The sequence below is a fragment of the Sciurus carolinensis genome, chromosome 10 (genome assembly GCF_902686445.1).
Source record: "Sciurus carolinensis chromosome 10, mSciCar1.2, whole genome shotgun sequence".
Lineage (NCBI taxonomy): Eukaryota > Metazoa > Chordata > Mammalia > Rodentia > Sciuridae > Sciurus > Sciurus carolinensis.
In genome coordinates, this window is record NC_062222.1 from 34,010,100 (window position 1) to 34,034,593 (window position 24,494).

Here is a 24,494-nt window from a genome sequence, read left to right on the forward strand (position 1 = left end):
TGAGTCCTACATTTGGGTTGTTGTCTCTCACGTGCTATGGGTAGAGTTTTGCAAGGTTGCAGAGTAAGACCTGTCAGCTGACGCTTGCTCACATGAGAGCCATTAAGAGGGTGGTGTGGCCAATGTCAGAACAACCTTGCAGCTGAAGGCAAGTCACTGCAACTGCCCAGAGCCATATGAATAGTCTTGTGACCAATTAATTGACTACAACATAATCTCTAGCTAGGGAGCACAGATGGAGTGAGTCAGTCCAAGCTGCTCAACCTGTTGAGTGTTTTTTCTTTTGCTAACTGGAGTACAAGCTTGGGAACAAAAGTAGGAAGTGGGATTTGTACTTGTCTATGTTTATAATGAGTTTGCTGAGAGCATGTTTTATAACGTGATGGATGCATCTGACTTCCTAAATCATCCTTGGGCTTAATTTTTGTAACAAACGAATGTTCCTTTTTTTTTTTTTTAAGCTTCTTAAAGAGGAAATGAGTAGGCTGTTGCCAAGTAGCTTGTCTCATATACTATATAGGGAGTGAAATGATAGCTTAGAACTGCTGGTCACTGCGGAATATCCCTCAAATATCAAAGAACTTCAAGATCTGCATCCAAGTCCACGTCCACGTCGATGGTTGGGATAAACCGGAAGAACATTAAACCACTCAAGAGATGTGTGGCGGCACAGCAAAAACCACAAACTGGCCAGCAGGCTGGCAAGATTCAGCCAGATGTGTGAGTGGTGCCGTCTCTGGTGCTGGGAGAATTTACAAGACGCTTTTATGCACAAAGATTCGAAAATATGCTGGGGTTGGAAGGGGCACTGATCACACGGAACCAGATGACAGGTTTGAAACTTTAGTTCTATTTTGAAGTCTCAGAGAAAGTTTCAATTCAGTGGGTATCAAGGATATGGAGTTGTATTGACCTGAAAGTTGTTTCTCAGTAATGTCTTAAAGTGGGAGAAATGGGCTCACTGGTGTATGTGCAGGGAGAAGGCCTTTCCTTTACGGAAAAAGGTGTAAGCATGGGCATTTTTTAGGATTTTTTTTATGTTTCTACTACCTGTCTGCTTTCTTGACTTTTCATTATGTCTGCTGGAACCAACTTAAAAGAAATGGTATATCCTTGTCCTGTTGTTGAAGCTTGAAAAGTATTATTTGCATTTATTTATCAGGGGGGAAAGTTGCAGTCCTAAAGTACCTCCACACCTAGTGGTAGATGCAGCGCAGGACTGGGAGTTCCACTTCCCAGCTGCATGGTGGGTGGAGGCAGGGTGCCTAGGGAGAGCCCAGTCTCCCTCTGGACAATCCTTTTCACCAGAAGGATGTATTGTGATGAACTAATTTTAATAGTGGAGCTTGTCTACAAAAAGAATAACATATTTGGTATATTCTTTTAGGTTATTTCATCCACTTTGAAAGAATTCATTAATTTTATTAGTAATGGAACTAATTGAAACACAATTTGTAAAGAATTTTATTGCATGCCCAAAAGAAAAGAAAAGAAAGAAAGGAAAAACTTGGAATTGTGTTTCTTTCCAAAATCTTATATCTGTAGATAGTAAGGAGAACCATGCTTCTCATGATTAGTTTAAAAGTAAGTTTGTAAATTCATTTAAGTGCTTTTTTCTTACAGAAATTTGCTTAAAATGAGCATGTTTTATAAATGTTTATCTCATGTTTATTGATTTGATTGATAAATAACCAGGATATAGTTTCTGTCATGTAAAAATCTTTGTCTGAGGAGAAACTTAACAAAAGGGTAAATGGTTCTTTATAATCTGAGAACCCAGTAGCTTAGAGAGTTAGAAGGGGGAAGTCACTTCATAAGTTTTTGGGTCACATGCTATCCACTCAATTAAAGACATATGTTTGTAGAAGAGGAGGTAATGAATGATATGGTACTTTAGAAAAATACATTTAAGTGATCAGATAAGGATTTCACTTTTATATGTCTCTTTGTATCTGTTTCTTATCAAGAAAGGACAACTGGGTGATAGGAGAGTAATGGAGTGGCTCAGTTTATCTAGATCCTGATTGGGATCCCCAGCTCTGCTGCCCAGGAGCCTTGCAACCGTGGGGAATTCTCTTGGATTTTCTGGGTCTGACTCTCAGTTGTTAAGCCATGTGGTAGGTTTAGATTACTTTAAAATTCTTTTCTAAAATATTCTAAGATGTAGTATTAGGACCTTCTGTATTCTCTGGTTTTGTTATTCTGTAGAATTCCAGCTCTAAATAAGTTATTTGGGTTGAGTTTTCACATAAAATAATATGCAGGACCACACCAAATTTTTGTTTAAAACTTCTAAAATTTTTATATAAGCTGCTAACCTTTCACTGAGCTGGCTGTTTTTGGTAGGATTTTAACCATTTTTATTTAACAACACTTTAAATTTAATGAAATGTTTGTATGCCCATTTTCCCCTTTATCTTTTTTTTAAATTTTTTTTTATTGAACCCATGATCTTAACACTGAGCCACATCCCCAGCCCTTTTCATTTTTTTATTGAGACAAGGTCTTGCTAATTTACTGAGGCTAGCATTGACTTTGCTCCTCCTACCTCAATCTCCTGAGCCACTGGGATTACAGGTGTGTGCCACCCCTTTCTTTTCTTCACCTCCTTTAGATTTACTTTCCTGATGCTAAGATTTTCTTTTTTTTTTTTTTTTTTTTTTTTTTTTTTACAATAATGACATAGATTTTTTAGTTAATTTGGAATTGGAATTCATCTCTGGTTACCAGTTGCCTTGTTAAACGTCATCCATTTTCTCGTCCCTTTCCTTACAGTCTTAAAAATATATTTGTTCTTTGCAGTATTGTGCTGGTGTCCAGATTTTTTAGGAGTTGGGTCAACCTCATGGGTAGAAGTGAATTATTGACAGGAGCTCCTCTACCATGGGGATCTGGCTCCAAAGTGCTCAGGAGTTAACTGTTTGCCTAAGTCATGTGGCAGTCGATTAGGGAGACTTCCAACTCACCTTTTGCTCTTGGCTATCTGAAGTAAATAGTTTCAGGTAGTCTTATCTTAGTTGAGCATACTGACAAAGAGAGCTGTGTCCCCCCCCCTCATGATTTTTTTCCAGTAATTCAAAAGATGAAGAAAAAAAGTCTCCACCAATACACTAGAGTCACATGGCATGTATAACAGTGGTCACAGCAGTCAAACAGACATAATGCAGGAAAGAAACATTGTTATTATCTCATTGTGGTTTCATGGATAGAAGTCCTCTGTATCTTTGCTTCCACTCCTCTTCACCTCTGTAATGACAGATATTGGGGTTCGGTTCATTTCACAAAGTTGCAGAGTCAACAAAGAACTGCAGTTTCTTGAGGCATTCTCAGTGGTTTGTCAATACAAATATCCTTGCTTACTCAATTCAGATCTAGTAACTTTGAAGTATGGTGCTGAGTATATGATGCAGTATTCAAATAATTGCTTCCAGTTTCCTTTCTTAAAATCTGGACTGTAGCAAGGCTATTAACAACTTTTGATTTTGGCCTTATCCAGCAAGTTAGATAAGGCCCTAGGACTGTTTATGTCAGTATTTGCCAAACATATATGTGAATCAGTGGCAAAAGAAAATCAGTCATATCTTCTTGTCTTTAAAGTGTACCCTTTATGTGCTGAAGAGGAACTGAAACAAAGTACTTCAGAATCAATTAAGCTTACAGTTTCATATCTTGAAATTTGAGTTCAGAAGAAATTCTCTGTGCTGCTTTAGAGTTAACCCCCAAGGGTGCTGGGGGTGTGGCTCAGTGGTAGAGCCAGTGCTTAGCATGTGCAAGGTGCTGGCCTGGGTTCCATCCCCAATACCAAAGCACTACAATCCCCAGGATGGAAAAAACAGAGGAGTCTTGAGTTTAGATATTGATTTACATATATAGTAGGTGAACTAGTTCTATTTATGAAGGAAAATTCTTAGATTGTCTGTGGTGGTTGCTTAAGAGGAAAGTGAGTGCAGAAACCAAGGTGTATTTTCACTAGTGAACTGCTTCACAGACATAAGCCAGCCATGATTTGCTACCAGTCCTTATTTATAGCAGCTAGGATTACTGACCGGGAAATGCAGAACTAGTCCCAGATTTAGAGAGCAATATGCTAAGGTACCAGACCAAAGAATTCTGAAGATTCTAGGAAAAGGCTGCTAAAATAAAGGCAATGCAGGTTGTAGGCGTGGGAAGAATATTTTTCATTGTGTTCTACACATAGAAACAGTGTGAAATTCTACTCTGATACTACTTAATAAAAAAAAAAAAAAAGTAGCTGTTGAACAGGTTGAATGAAATGGGTATAGAAAAAAACCCAAAGCCGTCAGCTGATAGTCTTGTGCTTGTGACAGACTTCCCAGGGAGATTGTAAATTGCTGGGTGTGACTCTTTCAGATGTGCTGGTCATTACTGTCACAAGTTCTTCTGCCCTTCCTGCATTCCTTCCCTTTTCACTGATTTTGTGTGCAATGAGAATTTTTCTTTGACTTGTGAGAAGAGCTAATTCTACTGGTCGATGGTCAGGAGATGGGAGATGTAATTTGAGACTGATTGAGTAAATTCATGAAGGAATGTGGTGATAGTCTGGTGTTGCTGCAGTTCCATGTCTGATTTAGGTTTCAGGAACCGTCGTCTTTTCCCTTTGAGGACACGTCAATTACTGGGAATGAATCACAGCAGTCTGATTACAGAGGATTTTCATAGAAACTGACAACTGACATAAACTTTTGTCTGGGTCTTATTTTGATTAGCATTGATGACATAACAGGGTAAAGCACCTATTATTAGTCACCATAAATAATTGTGTCCAGAATGACAGTGTTTCAGACAGAAGGCAAGGTTACTTCATCACTTGAAGTCTGAATCCCATGGCAGCTTCTGAAGTCTTTTCCCCTCAGAGTTGCTGCTCAGCTCTGTGCTGAATTGGAATGCTCATTGGACTGGTCCAGATTTCTGGTTCTCCTATTATGACTTCTGTTGTGAGTCAGGCTCTGGCTTAGCCTTATCCTTTTATTGTTAGAGTGACAAAAGCTGAATATCTGCTGAACAGAGATGGAGCAAGCCCTGGTGGGAACTAGTGAGAGCAATAACTTGTGACCCATCTAAGATTATAATGGAGCTCCCAATCCAAACTCAACAAAGCAAACCTAGCCCGTGGGCTGTAGAAACACCAAGATTCCTAAGAATTTTCTTCTCTTTTATGGACCTAAAGGAATGTTTGGATATCAGGCATAAATCCATTTGTTAAGCTTTATATATTGAAGGGTTTAATCTAAAGTTCTATCAGTTCAGAGAGTTTAGAAAACTTCTTTCAGGTCTTTATAGAATAGATATGAATGGAAGTCCTGTTTCTCATTATTCCATATTACCCTGCTCAAAGGCAAAATTTCTTTTAAAAAAAAATTTAAAAGTAGAACTTTGTAAAATTAAGGAATTTTTTTTTTTACCTCTAATGTGTAAGAACCTGTGGAAAGATATTTGGGGTCTTTTCTACCCCGATTTCATGAGTTGGGGTAGGGGAGTCTTCTCTGCCTTGAATTCACTGTGTCTTTGGGAATGTTCCCAAATCTTTCTGTTTCTACTCTCTTCTAAAAAAGCAGAGATGGTGGACTTGGATAGTAATTTCCCAAATATGAATTTTAAAAATGTAGGTTCCTGATTTACTTTAAGTCACTGAATCAAATCCCTGCAGGTACACACACACACACACACACACACACACACACACACACCGCTCCTATGAGCTGAGTATGGGAACTACTGTGTAGGTGGTGTCAGGTACTTCCTAACTCTAACTTTCAGATTATCTGTCTTTGAACAGTGAAGCCAACAGGTGTTTGAGAAATGGGAAGACTTGACGACTTGACTCTGGGTATTCAAGGGAGTCAAAACTACCTCATAGTAATCTTTTTCCATGTAAGGGAGTAAGCCATGTAGATATTTGGTGAAATCAGTTTCAACAGTGTAAACAGCAGAGGGCAAAAAACGTGCCCAGTGTGCCTCCTAAAAAGAAAAATGATGCCTGAGGGCAAAGATGGTTTGGATTCAGAACCTAAATGGCGAGTAATCCTCGTGGGAATGTGAATAGGGCAGAGGTGTGCTAGTAGACAGCACTAGCAGTGGCATGCCATACCAGGGAGGTGGAGGGTGCCTTCTCCTAACATTGCTCCCTCTGACCCTCTCTTGATAGCAAAAAGTCCTGTTATTCAATCCTCAGTTCTTTGTAGTTAAGCCTTGTTCTCTGTAGGCAGTAACTCATACCTTAGTGTGAACTGTTTTTATGAGAATTGTTTACTCTGTTGGAAGGAGCAGAACCAACAAGGATTGGAGCAGGGTGACATTGAACCCTTGACTTTCCAGCTGAATGGATGGAACTGGGGATGTGGCCTGTGATTCCTGCTGAACAGGGACAGACTTGATGGTGACATCCAAAGCTCAAGTACTGTGTCCTTGGTTCTCCGCATCACAGGGAGTTCTCTAGCAGACCATAATAGACTGAATTCAGAGAATAATCCTGTCACAGACTTTAAAACTATTACTGAAAATTCCTGTATAAAGTTCCTCTGACAATTGAAATTTTAAAAAAAAATCCCCTTTTAAATAGACTGCTTTTAGAGCATTTTTATGTTCATAGAAAAGTTGAGCAGACTTTCCAGAGTACTCTCTGCCCCCACATACCAGGAACCTCTCAAGCTATTGACATTCCTCACCAGACTGGTGTATTTGTTAAAATTGATGAACCTGTATTGACACATTATTATCACTCAAAGACTGTAGCTTCCATCAGTGTTCACTATTGGTGATGTACATCTAATGGGTTTCAACAAATCTGTAATGTGCTTTATCCATCATTCAAGCAAGCTAGCAATTTTCCTACCCTAGAAATGCTCCGTACTTCACCTGTTCATTCCTTCTGCTCTCCTAAGCCCCTGCAACCACTTATCTTTCTACTATTCTACAGTTAAACCTTTTCCAGAATGTCAGTTGATCAGTAAAGCTGCTCTAAACATCCATGTGCAGGTTTTTTTGTGTGAACATGTGTTTTCAACTTGATTGCTGGATTGTAAGGTAAGAGTAATGTTTAGTTTTGTAAGAAAATGCCACATTGTCTTCCAAAGTGACAACAGTTAGCAACAGTTCCTCTTTACTACATATCTTTGTCAGTATTTGGCATTGTCGGCATTCTAGATTGGGTTAATTTAATAGTGGATAGCTTGTTTCTTGTTTTAATTTGCATTTCCCTAATGACATGACGTTAGAGCATCTTTTCATATGATTGTTGCTATCTATCTTTTCTGGTGAGGTGTCTGTTCAGAGCTTTGCCCATTTTTTAATTGTGTTGTTTGCTTTCTTATTAAGTTTTTAAGAGTTTTTTTTTTTTTGGATGGCATCTTTCATTAGATGTCTTTTGCAGGTATTTTCGCCAGTATGTGGTTTGTCTTCCCATTCACTTGACAGTGTCTTTGGCAGAGTAAAAGTTTTTAATTTTAATGAAGTTTTGCTTTTTGATCATTTTTTTCATGGGTTGTGTCTTTGGTGTATTCAGAAACTCTCAGCCATACCCAAAGTCATCTAGGTTTTCTCTTGTGTTATTCTTTCTGAGTTATATTTGCATGCTACATTTACATTGGTGATGCATTTTGAGTTAATTTTTGAGAAGGTTGTAGGATTTGTTTCTAGATTCATTTGTTCTAGTACCACCTGTTAAAAGTTCAAATTCTACTTGTTCATTGCTGATACATGATATATTTTTAAAATATTCTGACAGGTGTATTCAGAGCTGATCTCAGTATCCTGTCTGTGTTCATGTCAGGCTAGCTACTTTCCCCCTTTCTTCTTAAATGCCCTCTCTCTTTTTTGGGGGGAAGGGGTACTTTATGTTGTAAATTTATAAAATTTTTTTTTTTCAGTTCCAGGAAGGGGCACTCAACCACCTAGTCACATCCCCAGCCCTGTTTTGTATTTTATTTAGAGATAGGATCTCACTGAGTTGCTTAGCACCTCACTTTTGCTAAGACTGGCCTTGAACTCAGGATCCTCCTGCCTCAGTCTCCTGAGCTGCTGGGTATTACAGGCATGACCTCCACACCCAGCTAAATCTTTTTTCTAATTGTTAAAATAATACAGTTTTATCACAGGACATTTGGAAAATGCAAGCAAATTTAAGAATGAAAATTCAAATCATCCTTAATACTATCATATAAAATTTAACTATTATTAATGCTCTTATTTATTTACTTACAGCACTTTTTGGTTACATGGGTATAAGCTAAGTTATATTCAGTAAATTATATTATGCATCAAGCTGTATAATCCGCTTTTCTCTCATAAAATAACATGATAGTTTTACCATGTCATTGAAGCAGGTTTTTTGTTTGTGTGTATATACCTGTATGCACACATACTCTCACTCTCTGGCGTGTGTGTGGCTGTAAAAGGCTATCTAATGATGACCCACAAATTACATTGCCCACCTCTGCACTTGAGATAGCTGACAAATCGCCCTCCATATGTGGTCATAAAATTTTGGATCTCTGTCTGTATTTACTTAGTGTGGCATGTCCAACTCAGATTTTGACCAATCTAATAGGTATTGATTTTAATTTCTTATCTCTCTATCTCAACCCTGGGCCTTACACATATTAGGCAAATGCTCTGTCACTGAACTACATCCCAACACCCTCCCCATTTTTGTTAAATTTTGAGACACAGGATATCTCTTAAGTTACCCAGGCTGGCCTTGAACTCAATATTCTTCTGCCTCTGGCGACCAGCTTTCCTTTTCTCTTTTTAAAAGTGAAAAGGAAAGTGCTGTGCTGTGCTGTGTCACATGCATGTAGTCCCATGGGAGGCTGAGGCATGAGGATCCTGAGTTCAAAGTCAGTCTCAACAAAAGTGAGGTGCTAATAAGCAACTCAGTGAGACCCTGTCTCTAAATAAAATACAGAATAGGACTGGGAATGTGGCTCAGTGGTCGAGTGCCCGAGTTCAATCCCTAGTACAAAAAAAAAAGTGAGGTTTACCATTTTTTCATGTTTTAAGACTGTCTCTTTTTTATGTGTGTGAACTTTCAGTATCTTTTGCACATTTTGCTGTTGTTCTAGTGAATCTTTAAAAATTAACTTCTAGTCCTTTGGTATTGGGGTGATAAGTCCTTTGTGATATGAACTAATTTTTTTCAACTTTTTAAAAGCTCTTGTTATATATAGATAGATATTTTAAACATAATTGAAGTCATGCCATAGGCATAATTTTGTGTTCTACATTTCAGTCTTAATATTACACTGCCAGTATTTGTATTTTTCAAATAGAGCAGGTTTTTACACCTCAGATGGGGAAAAAGAGGGTGTTACCTCAATTCATTTGCCACTGGTGTTAAGCCAGTAGTGTAGTGGAGTTGGGAATGCACAAAAGCCAGAGTCTGGTGACATTGGTTTGCATTTTGACTTTGCCTCGTACTGGTTATAACCTTGTTGAAGTCTCCTAACTTCGTTGTAGAACAGATTATATAATACAGACTGTTACAGAATATTTGTGAAGGTCAGCTTAGGTAAATTCTGTAAAAGTGCTTGGCAACTCTAAAATGTTAGACAATTATTTGTGTTGTATGTTGTGTGGTTCTTTTTTTGCTTTAATATTTTTTTTCCAGAAACATTCTTTTTTTTAAATAGCTTTATTTTATTTATTTATTTTTACATGGTGCTTAGGATCAAAACCAGTGCCTCACATGTGTTAGGCAAGAACTCTACCTCTGAGCCACAACCCCAGCCCATGCTGTGCAGTTCTGATCATCAAATTTGTGTCTACATCCCAGCACCAGGTCTTTGGGAACTGATGTCTCTGGGCTCTATGAAAATTATGTAGGAAAAAAAATAGCACTTACATAATGTGATGGAAATTCATTTCATATGGTACAAGAACAGCAATGGCAAACTGAAAAACATAGATGGGTTTAATAAATGAGAAGAGGGATGCTTTTTTTTTATTAAGAGAAAAGTCTCGTTTTTGGGGAAGACAGGGGATAAAGGATGACAGGAAGATGTGGTATGTAAATGTTGAGAAGCTCAATAAATGTCATTGTCTAAGATGAAACTACATATTTGAAAACTGAATCTGAATGCCTTGAATTCATTAAGGTGGTTTCCCTGTAGGAGTTCACCCACTGCCTCATGCTTCAGCTACCAAGAAGCCTCTTAAAGGAACCAGTATCAAGGTTATTTGTCTTAATAATAGGTTTTGTTTTGTTTTGTTTTTCTTCCCAGTACTGGGGATTGAACCTAGGGCCTCACACATGCTAGGCAAGCGCTCTACCAATGAGCTGCATCTCCAGCCCTTTTTTATTATTTTATTTTGAGAGGGTCTTGCCAAGTTAACTTGCAATCCTCTTTCTTCAGTCTCCTGAGTAGCCAGAATTACAGGTACTCACGATCATGCCTTGCAATAATATATTCTTTGATGAATTTTTAAAATGAACAGTTGTTTCTATTCTATGCCCATCTTTTTTTTTAATTAATCAAGAAATAGTACAGTCACATAGTTTAATATTCAAAAGGCATAACACTATGGTAAGCATTTAGAGCACACTTACTGTGTGCCTGACTCTGTTAAGCGCTTTAAGAGGACAAGAGAAAGACTGAAATGTAAACAGTGTGCAAGAGTCATCTGCTTCTCCACTCTGAACAACCCAACTTTTTGCTCCAGAGACAAGTAGTGTTACCAATTCATTCTGTATCTTTCCAGAGATGTTCCGCTCAGATGTAATAAAATCCAGAATCTCTCGCTCCCAGTTTTTCCTTTCTGTAGGTATATGGTAGCATTTAATGCACAATGTTCTTTGTGTGTGCATGTTTGTTTTTGTGGTGCAGGGCACCTGCTCTACTGATGAACTGCATCCTCAGCCTGTACGTCTTCTTTTTTTTCCCGTTAGAATTATGTCTTAGAACTTATTACAGTGTAGAATTGCATAAGAGCTTTCTCATTCTTTGTTATGTCTAAATAGCAATGTATCATATGGACATACTGTAGTTTGTTTCACCATCTATACTGACAGTTTGTTTTTAGTCCTTGGCTATCCCAAACAGTGCCATAGTCAATACCTTTTTGTGTATAGTTGTTTTGCACCTGTGCAACTTTATATGTGGGACTGATTTCCTAGAAATGGGGTTCCTGGATCAAGAGTATGTGTGTTTTTACTGTCTCTTTCAGGAATATTATTTTATAATCAAAAACAAATTACAGTTGTTTATTTCGGTTCTGCCACTTTACATATAAAAAAGACCTTACACAAAGAATCAAGCTTTTTGATCTTTAGAAACTTCTAGGAAAATAGAAATACTACTGATCTGTTTCACTTAATTGGATCTAGAATTAATATATAAAACAATGTCTTGAGTCTTTACTTTGAAATCCATTCATTCATCTGTTACTAGTATACGGTTTCCCTGGAAATGGGGCAAGGGTTAGGGAAACCTTGCCTTCCGGAAAAGAGAGGCAATGGTGGTTTTTTTTTTTTTTTTTCAGTACTGGGGATTGAACCCAGGGACTTGTGCTTGCAACCCAAGCACTCTACCAACTGAGCTATCTCCCCAGCCCTGCAAGTTACTTTTTAGCAAAACCATTGTTCATTTCAGTAATCCAAGAATTTATCAGTCTTGACTGCTTTGGTTATGTTGATAAGAGTATGAAAAAATTAACCCCTTGAATATTGGATTAAATGCACACATGAAGATGAAGAGCAGAACTCTTTATGCCAGTGGGGTTTGTTTGTTTGTTTGTTTGTTTAAGTGCAGGCATTTTCTAGTTTGTAGACATCAGAAAAAAACAATTAGTGCTCATTTAAGAATTGAAAGAACCATTTTGTGAAAAATGGGCCATATATAGATATTTGTGAGGTTTAGGGAAGAAACGATTAATAACAGCAATAACAAAATCTGGAAAACTAGGCAAGGACAGAATCTTAACTGCACAGGGTGACCTGCCTGCTCAGTGTCCCTCTCATTCCAAAAGGACGAATACTTTACTCTTTTAGATTTTGTTAGCATCTTTTGAAAGTTTCGTTGATGAGGCATGTTTTTATTAAGAAACATGCTTATCCAAGCATAGAGTACATCTAGAAGTGTTAAAGAATACCATGCTGTAATGTCATTAATTAATTAGGATTCTTTTCCTCTTAGAACCTGGCCGAGATCATCTGCTGCAGAGTATCCCGTGCACATTAATAGATGATGGGGACTTATGGTGTGTTAGAACTGGAAGGACCAAACCTTTGGAGATAATTTAAGCCCCACCCCATAATTTATAGAGGAGAACAGGCTGGACTGAGGTGGCGTGTGACTGGTCACAGACTGCATCCGTCCCAGGCTTCTGACCGCTAATGCAGTTTCTTCTGCACTGTGGTGGCCACAGGGCAGTGGGGCATGAGTAGTGTTGTGAGCCACATGCAAACCTCACTTTGTTCAGTTTTACCTGATATGACCCTGAGCTCAGGAAACAAGGGAGAAACTGTCTTCTGTACTTGGTACTCTGTTCATAACAGCCAAACCTCAGTCTGTATTGTGACTCATTCTATAATGTTTGGTCGTTGCTGTGAACACATTATGTAGTTTTGTGACCTTTGCTACCATTTATAGCATTGTTTCAGTGGCAGGGAGTGGGAAACAAACTCAGAGTTCCAACCTACTTATAAACTTCTGGCTGTCATCTTTGTTAGGGATCAGTTATATTCAGGAAAATAGGGGACCAGAAAGTTACATTTATGTCTTTTGTCCTTCCCTCAGACAGAGTATTAGTAACATAGATGAACAATCCACTATCCCATAATTCCCAAATCCTAAAATCTCTGAAAAGTATTTTGGAACTTATCTGAACTGATGGAAGTTCTATTTATAGTCTCCATTTAATCTGCCTAATTTAAGTATTCATAATGTGGGCTGAATGTGAAATATTAATTTATTTTATTTTGGAGTTTGATAACATCTTAAACTATGGAGTAGGTATTATATATAGTATAAGCAACTTTCTAAAATCTAAAAAGTGACTGTTTTCTGAAACATCTAACCCTGAGGATCTCAGTTAAAGGATTGTGCATCTGAACTGATCTTCAAATTATGCTCTACAAAAAATTTTAGAAGTGCTTTAGTACTTATTCTGTTCTTTTGACAATCTTGTGAACAGATAAGGCAGACATATTTGGGGAAAGCTCAGTACTTGATTTGGAGCATTCTTGAATGAGTCACCTGGGTTGAAAGAGGTAGAGTTAGAAACTCCATTTACCATGTTGAAGGCTAATCCAAGTCCCAGGCATTGTGTCCTCTGTGACTTCCATCCCTCACCCACTACATGGACTTCTCTTCATTCTTTAACTTCCCCATAAACCATTTAGACATTATCTGAGTGCCTATAACAGTGGACTGTTACCAAGTTTACTTAGATATTTAGTGCATTTTGAGGTCAGAAGTGGATCTAGTTAATTTCTGTTACCATAACTTCATGGTACCTGGGTTAGGACAGGTGCTTAAGAGAGTGTGGAGGCATGAAGGCAGAGTGTGCTTTGGAGCCTCTGTGGCCATTTTCATTCCACACCATGCTGCTGACTATGTAAGATATATTCTTCACCCCAAATTATTCTTGTATAAAAAGAGTAAAGAATTTATTTACATATCACTATCTTTTTGATATTTTTAATTTTTTATTAGAGCATTATAATACCATGATGGTAAGATTCATTGTTACATATTTGTACAAGCACAGAACATACCTCTGCTTTTCCTCTCTCCTCCCCCCCTACCTTCACCTATTTTTTAAAGACAGAAAAATTGTAACCAGTATTCAATGTAATTATCTTTTGGTAAGATAACAGTGGGATACATTTAGCAGAATAGTTCAGAGATTAATATCTTTAACACTGTGTATTAAAGGCTCTGATAAGAATTGGAATCTTAAAGCACTTTTTACTCTACTCTTAACCACAGGATAGTAAATCAGTGATGATAGTAAATCAGTGACAACAAGCGATTCTTGCATGTAAGCCTGTAGAAGAACAAAATAGGGAAAGGAAAGAGAGTCATCTAATTTGCAGATTATGTTCCTATTAGCCATGTTCCTAAGGGTACTGACCTAGCAAAAAAAAAAAAAAAGATAAATTCCCAATCTGTTACTGCCATCTATTTGCATAATTTTTTCTTGAAATAAATAGCTTGTTACTGGATGGGGAAAAATGTATATTTTGTGCTGACAGGGTGATCTCTGAATGCCATCTTGAGCATAATTTTCCCTTCTCTATTCCCAGTTTTCCTTTCTTTTCATGTTGTCATTCAGGCCTCATCACTCTTCTTGAGTAAACCTTTTGAGACATTTCTGCGTGTAATTTTTTTTTAAGAATTTTGAGAGCAGAGAAGTGCTGAGAGTTAAAAACAGAGTAGGGCTTAAGAGTGGCTGGAACATATCTTCATAAACATAAGTAAGTTTCATTGGAGCAGGTATTTTGATTTGTTCATTGCTTTATTCCAGTTCCTGAACAACTGCTCAACACAGTCTGCAGGCAAGAACTGTCCTTTAAATACATAGTATTTATCAGTTTTTGTTATTATTGTTTGTTTTCTTCTTTTTTTTAAAACATCTTTTCTTGGGCCATTTAAAGTTGCCTATCATATCTGACTCTTTAAACATTTACATTCTTGGATCAGAACACTGCTCTTTAGATTCTTTATGTGAACTTACTTTTGACAATATAGGGTTGCCTCCTTGTGTGAGACCAAGAGGGGAAAGGTAGATCATGCTTTTCGCTTTTCAACGTGGACTTACTCACACCCCATTATGGTCTGACTCTTGTAAAAGTTTGAGGCAAGAGTAAACACGAACAATAGAACTAGTCTTGGGAGCATATAAATTACCCTGCAACAAATTATATAACAGTGCCCTCTTCCTTATTGCCATTACTCTTTGAAACCCTGGGGATGCAAGACAGTACTATGTCTACATTGCCCTGAAAATGATCTCAGACCACTTCAGCACTTTTTCAGAAACACAGGTCAGATCACGTCATTGCCTTTCTTGAAAACTTGGTATTGGTACACCACCACTTATAAAACAAAATGTGCATTCCTTGGCATAGTGTCTGAATCCCCTACAAGTAGTCCTGAACTCTCCAACTTCATCTGCCATGTCTTTCTTCTGCAGGAGACACGTTCCAAGCACACATGATTTTGATATTGTACCATTTGCTTTGTGTTTGTGCTGTGCCCTCAGCCCATAATGACTCCCTTGTTTGTTATTCCCTCTGTCTTTGTCCCGATTTCATTCTTATGAGGACACGAAGTCATTTGATTAGTGCCCTTACTAATTCAGTATGAGCTCATCTTAATTTGATTACATCCATAAAGACCTTCTTTCCAAACAAGGTCATATTTGTAGGTATAAGAATTAATACTTGAGCTGGGGTTGTGGCTCAGTAGTAGAGCACTTGCCCGGCATGTGTGAGGCACTGGGTTCAATTCTCAGCACCACATATAAATAAATGAATAAAACAAAGGTCTATCAACATATAAAAAATATTTTAAAAAAAAGAATTAATACTTGAACCGATAACACATTTGTTTTATAAATTTTAGAGAAGTCTGTTTCGCATGTTAGCTTTCAAGGAAATAATTCAGACTTTGGCTACTTGCTTTCTGCTCTTGATTAGTAGTTCCAGAAATAAGGCCTGGTTTCCATTCTAACCAGGCAGATTTTAGCATCATAGAATTTTAAAATCTGAAAGCCACCAGCCTGTCGTTTTGTTTAAAAATTTACTGTAAGGAAAGGTAGAACATCTTATTTTCTTGTACTTAAAGTCATAGTAGACAAATAATACTTCATCCCTGAGGCCAGGTGTGGCAGTGTTTCCTTGCTGTCAACAAAAGCAGAGAAATAAGGTTGTTTTGATGAAAATGCATTTCTCCAAAATGGTCAGTAAGGCAAACAGCCCAGGGCTTATTTTTTATTGAAGAGTTGCCCTCAGTCATATGGAAAGTTGTCCTCAGTAGAGTTCTGGGAACTTTGTTCTGGGCTTACAGAAATTCCATAGTAAGTGTTGGTTAGAAGTTAAAGTGACTGTGAATGAGAATATATTTGGCACATGACTACTACTAACTCAAGCCCTGTTAGTGTGATAGGGAAAGGAGCTGGCGGAGTGCTGGGAATTTCCCTGGATTATCTCCTTTAATCTTCACAACATGCCCTATGATCTTCTGGGAAGACTTTCCCAAGGCTATAACACTAGTGTGAGGCAGAGCTCAGATTTGATCCCAGGCCTGTCTCATTCTGAAACCCTCATTTAGTGGACTTTGTAAGGTCTCTTTTTCTTTTACCAAACTGTGCAACTGTTAATTCCCTCTGCTAATATTAGAGATGGTAAATGTGAAAATTATGATTGGGTGTTACCCAAAGGAAGTGTTCATATGAGAGAATTGAGTTTTCCTCATTTCTGTAAAATACTTTTAAAGCATTTGGGTCAAAAATTGTATGCTCTGACATAGGTACTTTTTCTATACCTTTTATTCCATCTCTTTTGATTGAAAAAGAACATGAAATGTTTAATAAAGTCTTACAATCATTATTAAATTTGAGTTCTTCCTAGTCAGGCTATCTTTAGTTTAATTGATATTTTGAATCAGTGTTATTCCTCCTAAGAATGGAACGATTTATAAGTAATAGTGCTCTTTGGCAAAATGTAATTATTGGGGCAAAATAGATTGAATAAGAAAATTAAGGCTATTAAATCTTTGTTGACTTTTTTCACTCACTTCTAATAACTTCAAACTGTGTATTATGGTTTCTGTCATTATTTTTTTGTTTGTTGTGTTGGGGATGGAACCCACAGCCTCACGCATGCTAGGCTAGTGCCTTACCACTGAGCTACAGGCTCAGTCCTTGTACTGTTTTAATACATAATTTCTGAGAGTGTTTTATTAACCTTTGGTAATTTTAAGTTCAGTGGTTTGAGTCACAGTCATCAGACCTTTTTGGTTGTGACAGAAAATGAACTCCAGGAATAGTGCTTACTCAGGAACAGCTGGTCTCAAGTGCCAACAGGAGTCTGTCTCATTCCATTGCTCACCTGCTTTTCTTCCACGTTGACTTCATTTTCAAACAGGCGCTTACCTCGTGATGGCAAAAATAGCCACAAGCAATCCCGGGATTACCATTTACAAGCAGAGCAACTAAGTTTTGGGACTGGCTCCCATAGCTCAGCTCAGGTCATGTGGCCATGTCTCATTGCCAGACCTAGAACTTGGACTACCTCTGGACTGAGAGTGGAGGAAAATCAGTTTCCAAAATAAACTTGCCATGCTGTTCTCAAAATTAGGAGAAAAGGATACCGGGCATAAAACACAGGTTGTTGAAAGAAGGTACAATCCGAACTTTGTATTTTTTTACTTCTGGGTTTCAAAAAAACAAATCTGCTACACTAAAAGAGCATGTTCATTTTTTTTAACTAACCACTGCCAGAAAAAGGAAAGGACCAAAAATGCAGTTTGTGATTGGGTTACAGATATATATTGATTTTCTTTAAAAATCATAATGTTCACAATCCTTCAAGGTAATGATTACCATTTTAGAGCCCTTACTGTGTGTCACCCACTGTGTGAAGTGCTTTACATATTTTATTTGATCTGTACAGCTGCTTTGTGAGGTCAGCATTACTATATTTATTGTCCTTAATGCAGAAAGCAAAGGTCAGAGTGTTTGGATTTGAATCCAGATGTGTCTGACTTCACTTCACTTACACAGTCTCTTACTTTTACAATTTTTTGTTCTTGTTCTTGTCTGTCCATCTGTCACCTATCCCTCCACATCCTACTCCAGCAGTCTCTGTCTGCTCTGGCACTTGGCTCTACCTCCTGAACATGTCTCCACACCTCCCGTCATTACTGTAGCTCCCGCCTTCATTAGGAAGGGCCTGAACATCATACATTCCCTTTGGTCTTCCTGCCTCTAGTCTTAATTCACCCCCTTTTCCTCAGAACAGCCAGGCAGAACTTCTAAGCAGTATGAATCTGATGATCCTAACAACCATCTGTTTGCCTTGGTGTCTCCTTGCACTGAGAGCGGGATCCTGCCTCTTCTGCCACCGCACTCTTTATGGAGTTTCTTCCCCTGGTGCAGCAATCTTAAACTTGCCACATCTCTTTGTCTTCATGGTGCATTCTTTATTCTCATTCTCTCTTTAACTCTTACTTCTTCGGTTCTGTGTTTAAATGTCGCTTAAAATCCTCCGGGATTCTTGCCTTTCCCACTCCTTCAATCTGGAAATCTAAGATTCTCTCACATCATTTGCTTTTCCTTTTTGCACTTTTGACAGTTTTTAGCTATACATTTACATACAATTATTAGTCTGAACCTTGGACTCCATGAGTGCAAGGACTAAGTCTGTTTGTTAGTCACTGACTCTTTGGCATCTGCATCTGCCACAGATCCTGGAATATATACTAGGCACTCAGATATGTGTGGATTGGATTCATATCTGAATGTGTCCAGAAGGGTACAATTTTACATTATTGCTTTTTATTACTCAAGAGTAAACCTAAACTTGTATTTTCTTCAGAGATGTTTTGTTTGTGTGTGTGTGAGTGTGTTTTGGTGGTCCTGTTGGGGTTTGAACCCAGGCCCTTGTGCATGCTAGGCAAGTACTCTACCAACTGAGCTACATCAGAGCAGTTTTATCCCAGTAGCTTTTGGACTGCTTAGAAACAAGCTGTGCTGCCTATCTATAATCCTTTCCACTTCAGATACTGTACAGTGATGTACATGGTTTTCAGAACTTCTGTAGCAGAGTCAGACATATTAGAGAAAAATAATAAATTCCAGAATATATAACTTCTTTCAGTGTCACCTAAGTGTGGGTGGCTGGGAGAGGGAGCGAGAAGGCTCTTCTGACTGGTTCCACATGGTCCCCTGCTCAGTGACACAGAAGTCTAAACACCGCTTTACTTCTGGTGTGCCATCCCCAGAACCCAGGCATCCAAATTTAGCCCTCTCTGCATGTCCTTGCAATTTCTGGCTGCCATCTGTGCCCAAACTGGCTTTGGAAAGAGAAACTTTCTCTCCAGTGATTTATTATTTAAAGCAGTCTTCCCAACGTTTGTCATGAAAACCAGCAGAACTTTTAAGCCACCTTGGCATCCACATTGGAGGCCATCTCCCCTGCTCCCTAGATGCCCCAGGTCTGAAGGGATCACTGTCTCTGCACACTGGTGGCCTTTCTTCACGCACACACGTGTTGGCTGAAACTTACTTGTCCACGATCAACCTGGGTGTTGCAGGTAACCTAACTTCTCTCTCTCTTTTTAATCCACAGCTGGTCATGTTCAGAGTTTGACCTGAGTGAGATTCGCCTGATAGTTTACCAGGACTGTGAGAGAAGAGGCAGACAAGTGTTGTTTGATTCTAAAGCTGTTCAAAAGATTGAAGAGATGGCAACTCAGGTATGATATGCTGATTTGCTTTCACCTTTATCATTTGTGCCTTTAACCACCTTTTGGTTTTTTTTTTAATTTGAAAAACAAATGTTTTGAGTTGGGGTTCTTGCTACATTGTCCAGGCTAGCCTTGAATTCCTGGGCCCAAGGAATCTCTCAGCCTCCTTGATGCTGAGGCTATAGGTATGTGCCACACGCCTGATTTTAACCACTTCATTGATCAATTGCTTATTAATCCATAATTCTCTTAGAAATATATTGCATGCCATTAATGGTTTAGAAAAAAACATGATGCAGACCCCTCTTCCCTAGCCAGCATGCATATGTCCGTTAACAAACACATGTGAAATTGTTAGAAAGTAATCATGACAAGAATTGACAGTGTACTTAAATATGCCTGGAGGTGAATTTGCTGGTGAGTGTCCCTCCAGTAGGATTTTTGATGCCAAACATATGCATCAAATGTAGGAATAAAGCAGAACTCTGAAATTCATAAAGCAATAAAGTGTTTGCCTGCAGAGAAATTAATTTATCATTCTTTCCTGTGTTTCTCATAGATATTGAAAGTATTGTATAGTATTGGGTTAAACAAAACTAAATAGCTGTCCTTAACATCAGTGGCTCATTTTCATCTTCTAAAAGAGTGTTTTCCAACCCTATTTGACCAAGGAAGCTCTTATAATTTAATTTTTATTGTAGAGGGTGGTATTGGTGGGTTGGGGCAAGGCAGGTGAGGGGGACTAGCGATGGGGAAGAAAAGAGCAGTTCTTTACCCTTTTGAGCCAGAATAAGAAAGGTGAGAAGAGTCTGGTCCTCCCTGAGTCTTTGGATATCAGTCCAAGATAATTCTAAATTGTCATCCATGGGCCTTTCACTCTCTTTTCAGTATTTGTGCAGATGCTTACAGATTAAATAAATTCCTTTGTGCTCATTCCTTTCATGTTCAGTAGCTTGCTACCCATACTGACCAAATTCTGGCAGTTTGTAGAATGTCTACCCTAAGTTAATGAACAGTTTATAGTTTGGTCTTTGTCTCATTGGGGCCCAGGGACCCTGCTTTTGATAACGATCATTTTTGCAGAAAGGAAGTGTTTGAAGGCAGTTTAGCAGGGTGAATTCCACAGCACTTCAAGTGGAATTGTACCAGGTAGCTAATCATTACAGAAGTTGTTGGGCTTGTTAGGTAGGTGGAGGAGTGGGGTGAGACATCTCTCAGGTGATTCACTGTAGGCTTTAATCATAGATTGAAATCAAAGCTTAGGTGAGCCAGCATTTGATCCTTTATTGGTGGACAGGAGATCACTACCTCTTTTCCCTGAATGTCTCACACCAATGGTTTAATTGAGCACACATGTCCTGTCACTAGTACTGCTGATAATGGAGGGGAAGAATACTCGCTGGTTTTTAAGAGGACTGGAATTGTCAGGATACCAGAGTAGTGATAACGCCATAATCTGGAACATAGGCTTTCTTAGAAGCACTTGTTTAATCAAAAAAGCAACTTATGTCCAGGGACCTTGTAGCTTATCCACGACTACACAGAATCCAGCTGGTGGTCTGCTCACGACCAGATGTTGTGTCCAGTTATAGACTGTGGACTGTGTTATACTCAAGCCAAAGGGTCCTGCAGTCTGTGAAGCAGGTGGGACTTGCTGTCATTTTAGGTCCTCTGAGGGACTATGTTTCTGGTATTAAGTAAGAGCATTCCAACCTGGAATGCCATCATCGCTGGAGTGACTTTTGTGGGCCAGCACATTTTATGTTTTCCTTACATTTTTTTTTCCCATTTTCAGCCCCTCTCACCCCCACTTGGCAAGCACAAAATGTCATGAGTTTGTTTAAAGCACATGACTGCAGGCATTTGCATTAGACCACCAGTGTGACTGTCACACCAAAGATTAGATAAGCTGCAGTTGCATTCATGGTTTTCCAAGCAAAAGCTGCACAAGGAAAAAAAAAAAAAAAAAAAAAAAGCCAAGATTCAGACTAGAAACTACTTTTCATAGATGTTGCAGGACGCTTCTATAGGGAGTGATAGATTCTGGTGGAAGATGAAGTTGAAAATTAATGATGGTATATCTTTATACCTTTATGTTGCTAATGTAAAAAATTAGCAGTGAACACTTTTAAGGGAATATGGAGTAGATAATCCTCTATCACCTCTAACCTTTAAAGACCATATTTCTATCACATGCTCTACAGTTAACAGTTGCTCCTATTTCAGGGTTTTGGCTTCATCTTTCACAATTTCAACCTCGTGATTTTCTTTCCTGCTACCTTGAAAGAGGTCCTGGAAGAGGTGTGTCATGAAAAACACAAGCCCAACCTGTCCAAATTAATAGCTTTGTTTTCTTAGTTCCATTTGCTTGGTAAAAATTTAAGTTTAAATCACCAGCTTTCTCCTCATCAGTTTTATAGATTATGATTCTACATAGTACTAATGATTTTTTTAATAATCAAAAACATGTTGGTTGTCGTTTGATGATTTTTAAAATATGAATTTGAAGTACAAATGCTGGTAATTAAACTAAGAATAATGTCTAAATTCACTAGTTCTTGTATAGTAACTTCAGCACTCCCCCTTCCCAAATATTTTAGGCTCCCAGGAATCATATTTTTGTCATCATTTTAAAGAAAAGGCGTATAAGAGCTTCTGGTTTTGAATGCAGTGCAGGCTCCTAGGTGGTTTGACAAAGGAATTCCCAGTGAAGAGTTTGTCAATGAAGCCTGATAGACTTGTTAATCCTTTACCTTACTTGCCTCTTTTAACCCAGAAAACAGAGGATGTCCCTGTGAAAACATCAGCCAAGTGCTGCCAAGGAAGCAGCAGCGGCAGCAGCAGCAGCAGCAGCAGCAGCAGCATTTCTTCCCATAGTTCTTCTGGGGGATCTTTACAACATGCCAAGGAGCAGCTTCCAAAGTACCAGGTAAATCATGCCTTATATAGAAACACCCCATGGGGTCAAAGTAATTTACTGTGACTTCTCCTCAGGGACTAATGCCTGCTGGAGGACTCTGCTCCAGCAATGCGAGAACAGGTATTCAACAGAGTGATCCTAAATGTTTCACGTCAGTGCTGCTTTCGCACTTTGTCTCTCATGTCTCTCTAAAAACTCTGTAATCAAGCAGAGGTGATGCAGCATAATACATGCTGAATGAGGAAGAAATATTGCAAACGAGATAAATTGTCTTGTTTCCTTTGCTGTCAGATCCAGAATAATAAACCTGTATTTTCCAATTTTGTCACAAGAACTCCTAAAGATTTTGTGAATGCATATGAGCATCCTAAGAAAATAGAACTTGCCAGTAAAAGAATGAAAGCCTTGTCTAGGAGAGGAAAAAATGGCAGGACCAAACTTGAGTGTGAAGATTCAAGAGCTGGTGACATTCTTTAACACTGTGCGTGTGTGTTTGAGGAGGTAGAGGATAGGAATCAGGGCCATAATAATGAGAAACATTGACTACTTAGATACAAAGGTAGAAGTGTTTTGTTGAAGAGTAGAAGGCATTGATTGATGGGTGATGCACCAGATTCCTCTTTTAAGCCCATGTAGAATCTTGTCTACTCTGTTGCTGGAAAAGCAAAGCCAGGTAATTACCAGCAGCCATAAGTCCACAGGACTGTGTTAATTTCATAGTCAGGACTTGGACCATGCATTTGCCCTTATTATACAGTGCTTTCGGGTCTCAAAGCAGTTTGTAGTTTAAAAATTATTGAGTGAAATTTTCAGCTAGTTGAGAATTACATCTGGCACATGGCACTTATATCCCAAGAAAAAAGCAGATTATAAAATTAAGGAAATGAGTGGAATTTATTAGTAAAGAAGGTAATAGCCAGCTGGTTTCTGTCTGCATACGGTGGGAAGAGGTTGATGTGAGCTCTAATCCAACAGAGGAACCTGGTTAATAAGACTGGTAGGTTTATCTTTTTCTTTCCACCTCTGCCACCATATGTAAGTAGGTGTGTATATTTGTGTCAGTGTGTGTATATATGTGCATTTGGAGTTTTAGTAAATGAAAAAGGCTCAGGGCATAGCTTAGTGGTAGGGCATTACCTAGCATGCACAATGCCCCAAATTCAATCTCCAGTGATGCAAAAAGAAAAAGAAAAAAATGAAAAAGATTCAGTGGAGAGTGTTGAGGATGCTCACCATGTTTTTCCTCAGAAAGTACGCTATCAAAGAGTCCGATTGGTGGGTTTGGTTGCAGAGAACTTTATTTTGTTTCAGCCAAGCGGTGCTAGGATGCCTGTGGCACACTGGTTGTTCAACATTCTATCCTGTTCATCTTTGTGTCCTCAGGACTTAGCAAACATACCCAAACTCCTATATCACAGAGGATTTGGATATAGGATTCTAGAACCTGAAGAAAGGTCTGGACCTACAAATAAAGATGTAGCAGCAGGTGCATAAAAATTAAAGTCAAAAGCATGGTTGAAAATGCATTCAGTTAGCAGAAGTGTCGTCCAGGGAACAACCATGTTCAAGGGATGATTTGAGAAAGAAGAGATTGAAAATGGAGAATAGTAGTTTAAGAAAACAAATTGGCCTTGCAAGCACAAGGCCCTGGGTTCAATCCCTAGCATCGCAAAAAAAAAAGAAAACAAATTGGAAAATATCCATTAGATTTGACAGGAAGGAGAAGGTTATCCTTAGAACAAATGGAATCAATGGAGCATTAGCAGTGAAGTTAGGCTGTTCTGATTAAAAAGCAAAGGAGAGGGTTGGGTTGTAGCTTGTGTGTAGCACCACCAAAAAATAAAACGTAAATGAGAGTATAGTCCACCCTTTTGGATGACAAAAAGGCATAAGAGAAACTGGTCTGATGTTGGAGTCAAATATTTTTGAAATATTTTTATGAAATTTTAGAACAGTTGGACCATCTGTTATCTTTTGGACCTGCACAAAACCCTGCTTACACTCAGTAGCATTTTTGATCAACATTGTTAATTATTTGGTTGAATAATACTGAATTATATTTCTTTTCAGGATGTGTTCTTAGTACCAAGGGAAGAGTTACCCTGTTTCTTTCATGATATAATCTATCTAGAATTTATAAATGT

The 24,494-nt window shown here is 38.4% G+C and overlaps 1 protein-coding gene across 6 annotated transcripts in view; it reads left to right on the top strand.

The window, feature by feature from the left end:
* Nucleotides 1-24,494, top strand: part of Fnip2 (folliculin interacting protein 2) — a 115,346-nt gene that overhangs the window by 37,129 nt on the left and 53,723 nt on the right. For 3 of the 6 annotated variants that reach the window (XM_047566167.1, XM_047566170.1, XM_047566169.1), the window contains exons 2-3: nucleotides 19,313-19,439; nucleotides 22,207-22,359. In XM_047566167.1, the coding sequence (XP_047422123.1) occupies nucleotides 19,313-19,439; nucleotides 22,207-22,359 (280 nt within the window). Of the gene's footprint in view, nucleotides 1-584; nucleotides 834-19,108; nucleotides 19,179-19,312; nucleotides 19,440-22,206; nucleotides 22,360-24,494 lie in introns of those variants that run through there. The other 3 variants (XM_047566166.1, XM_047566168.1, XM_047566171.1) reach the window with 2 other exon arrangements.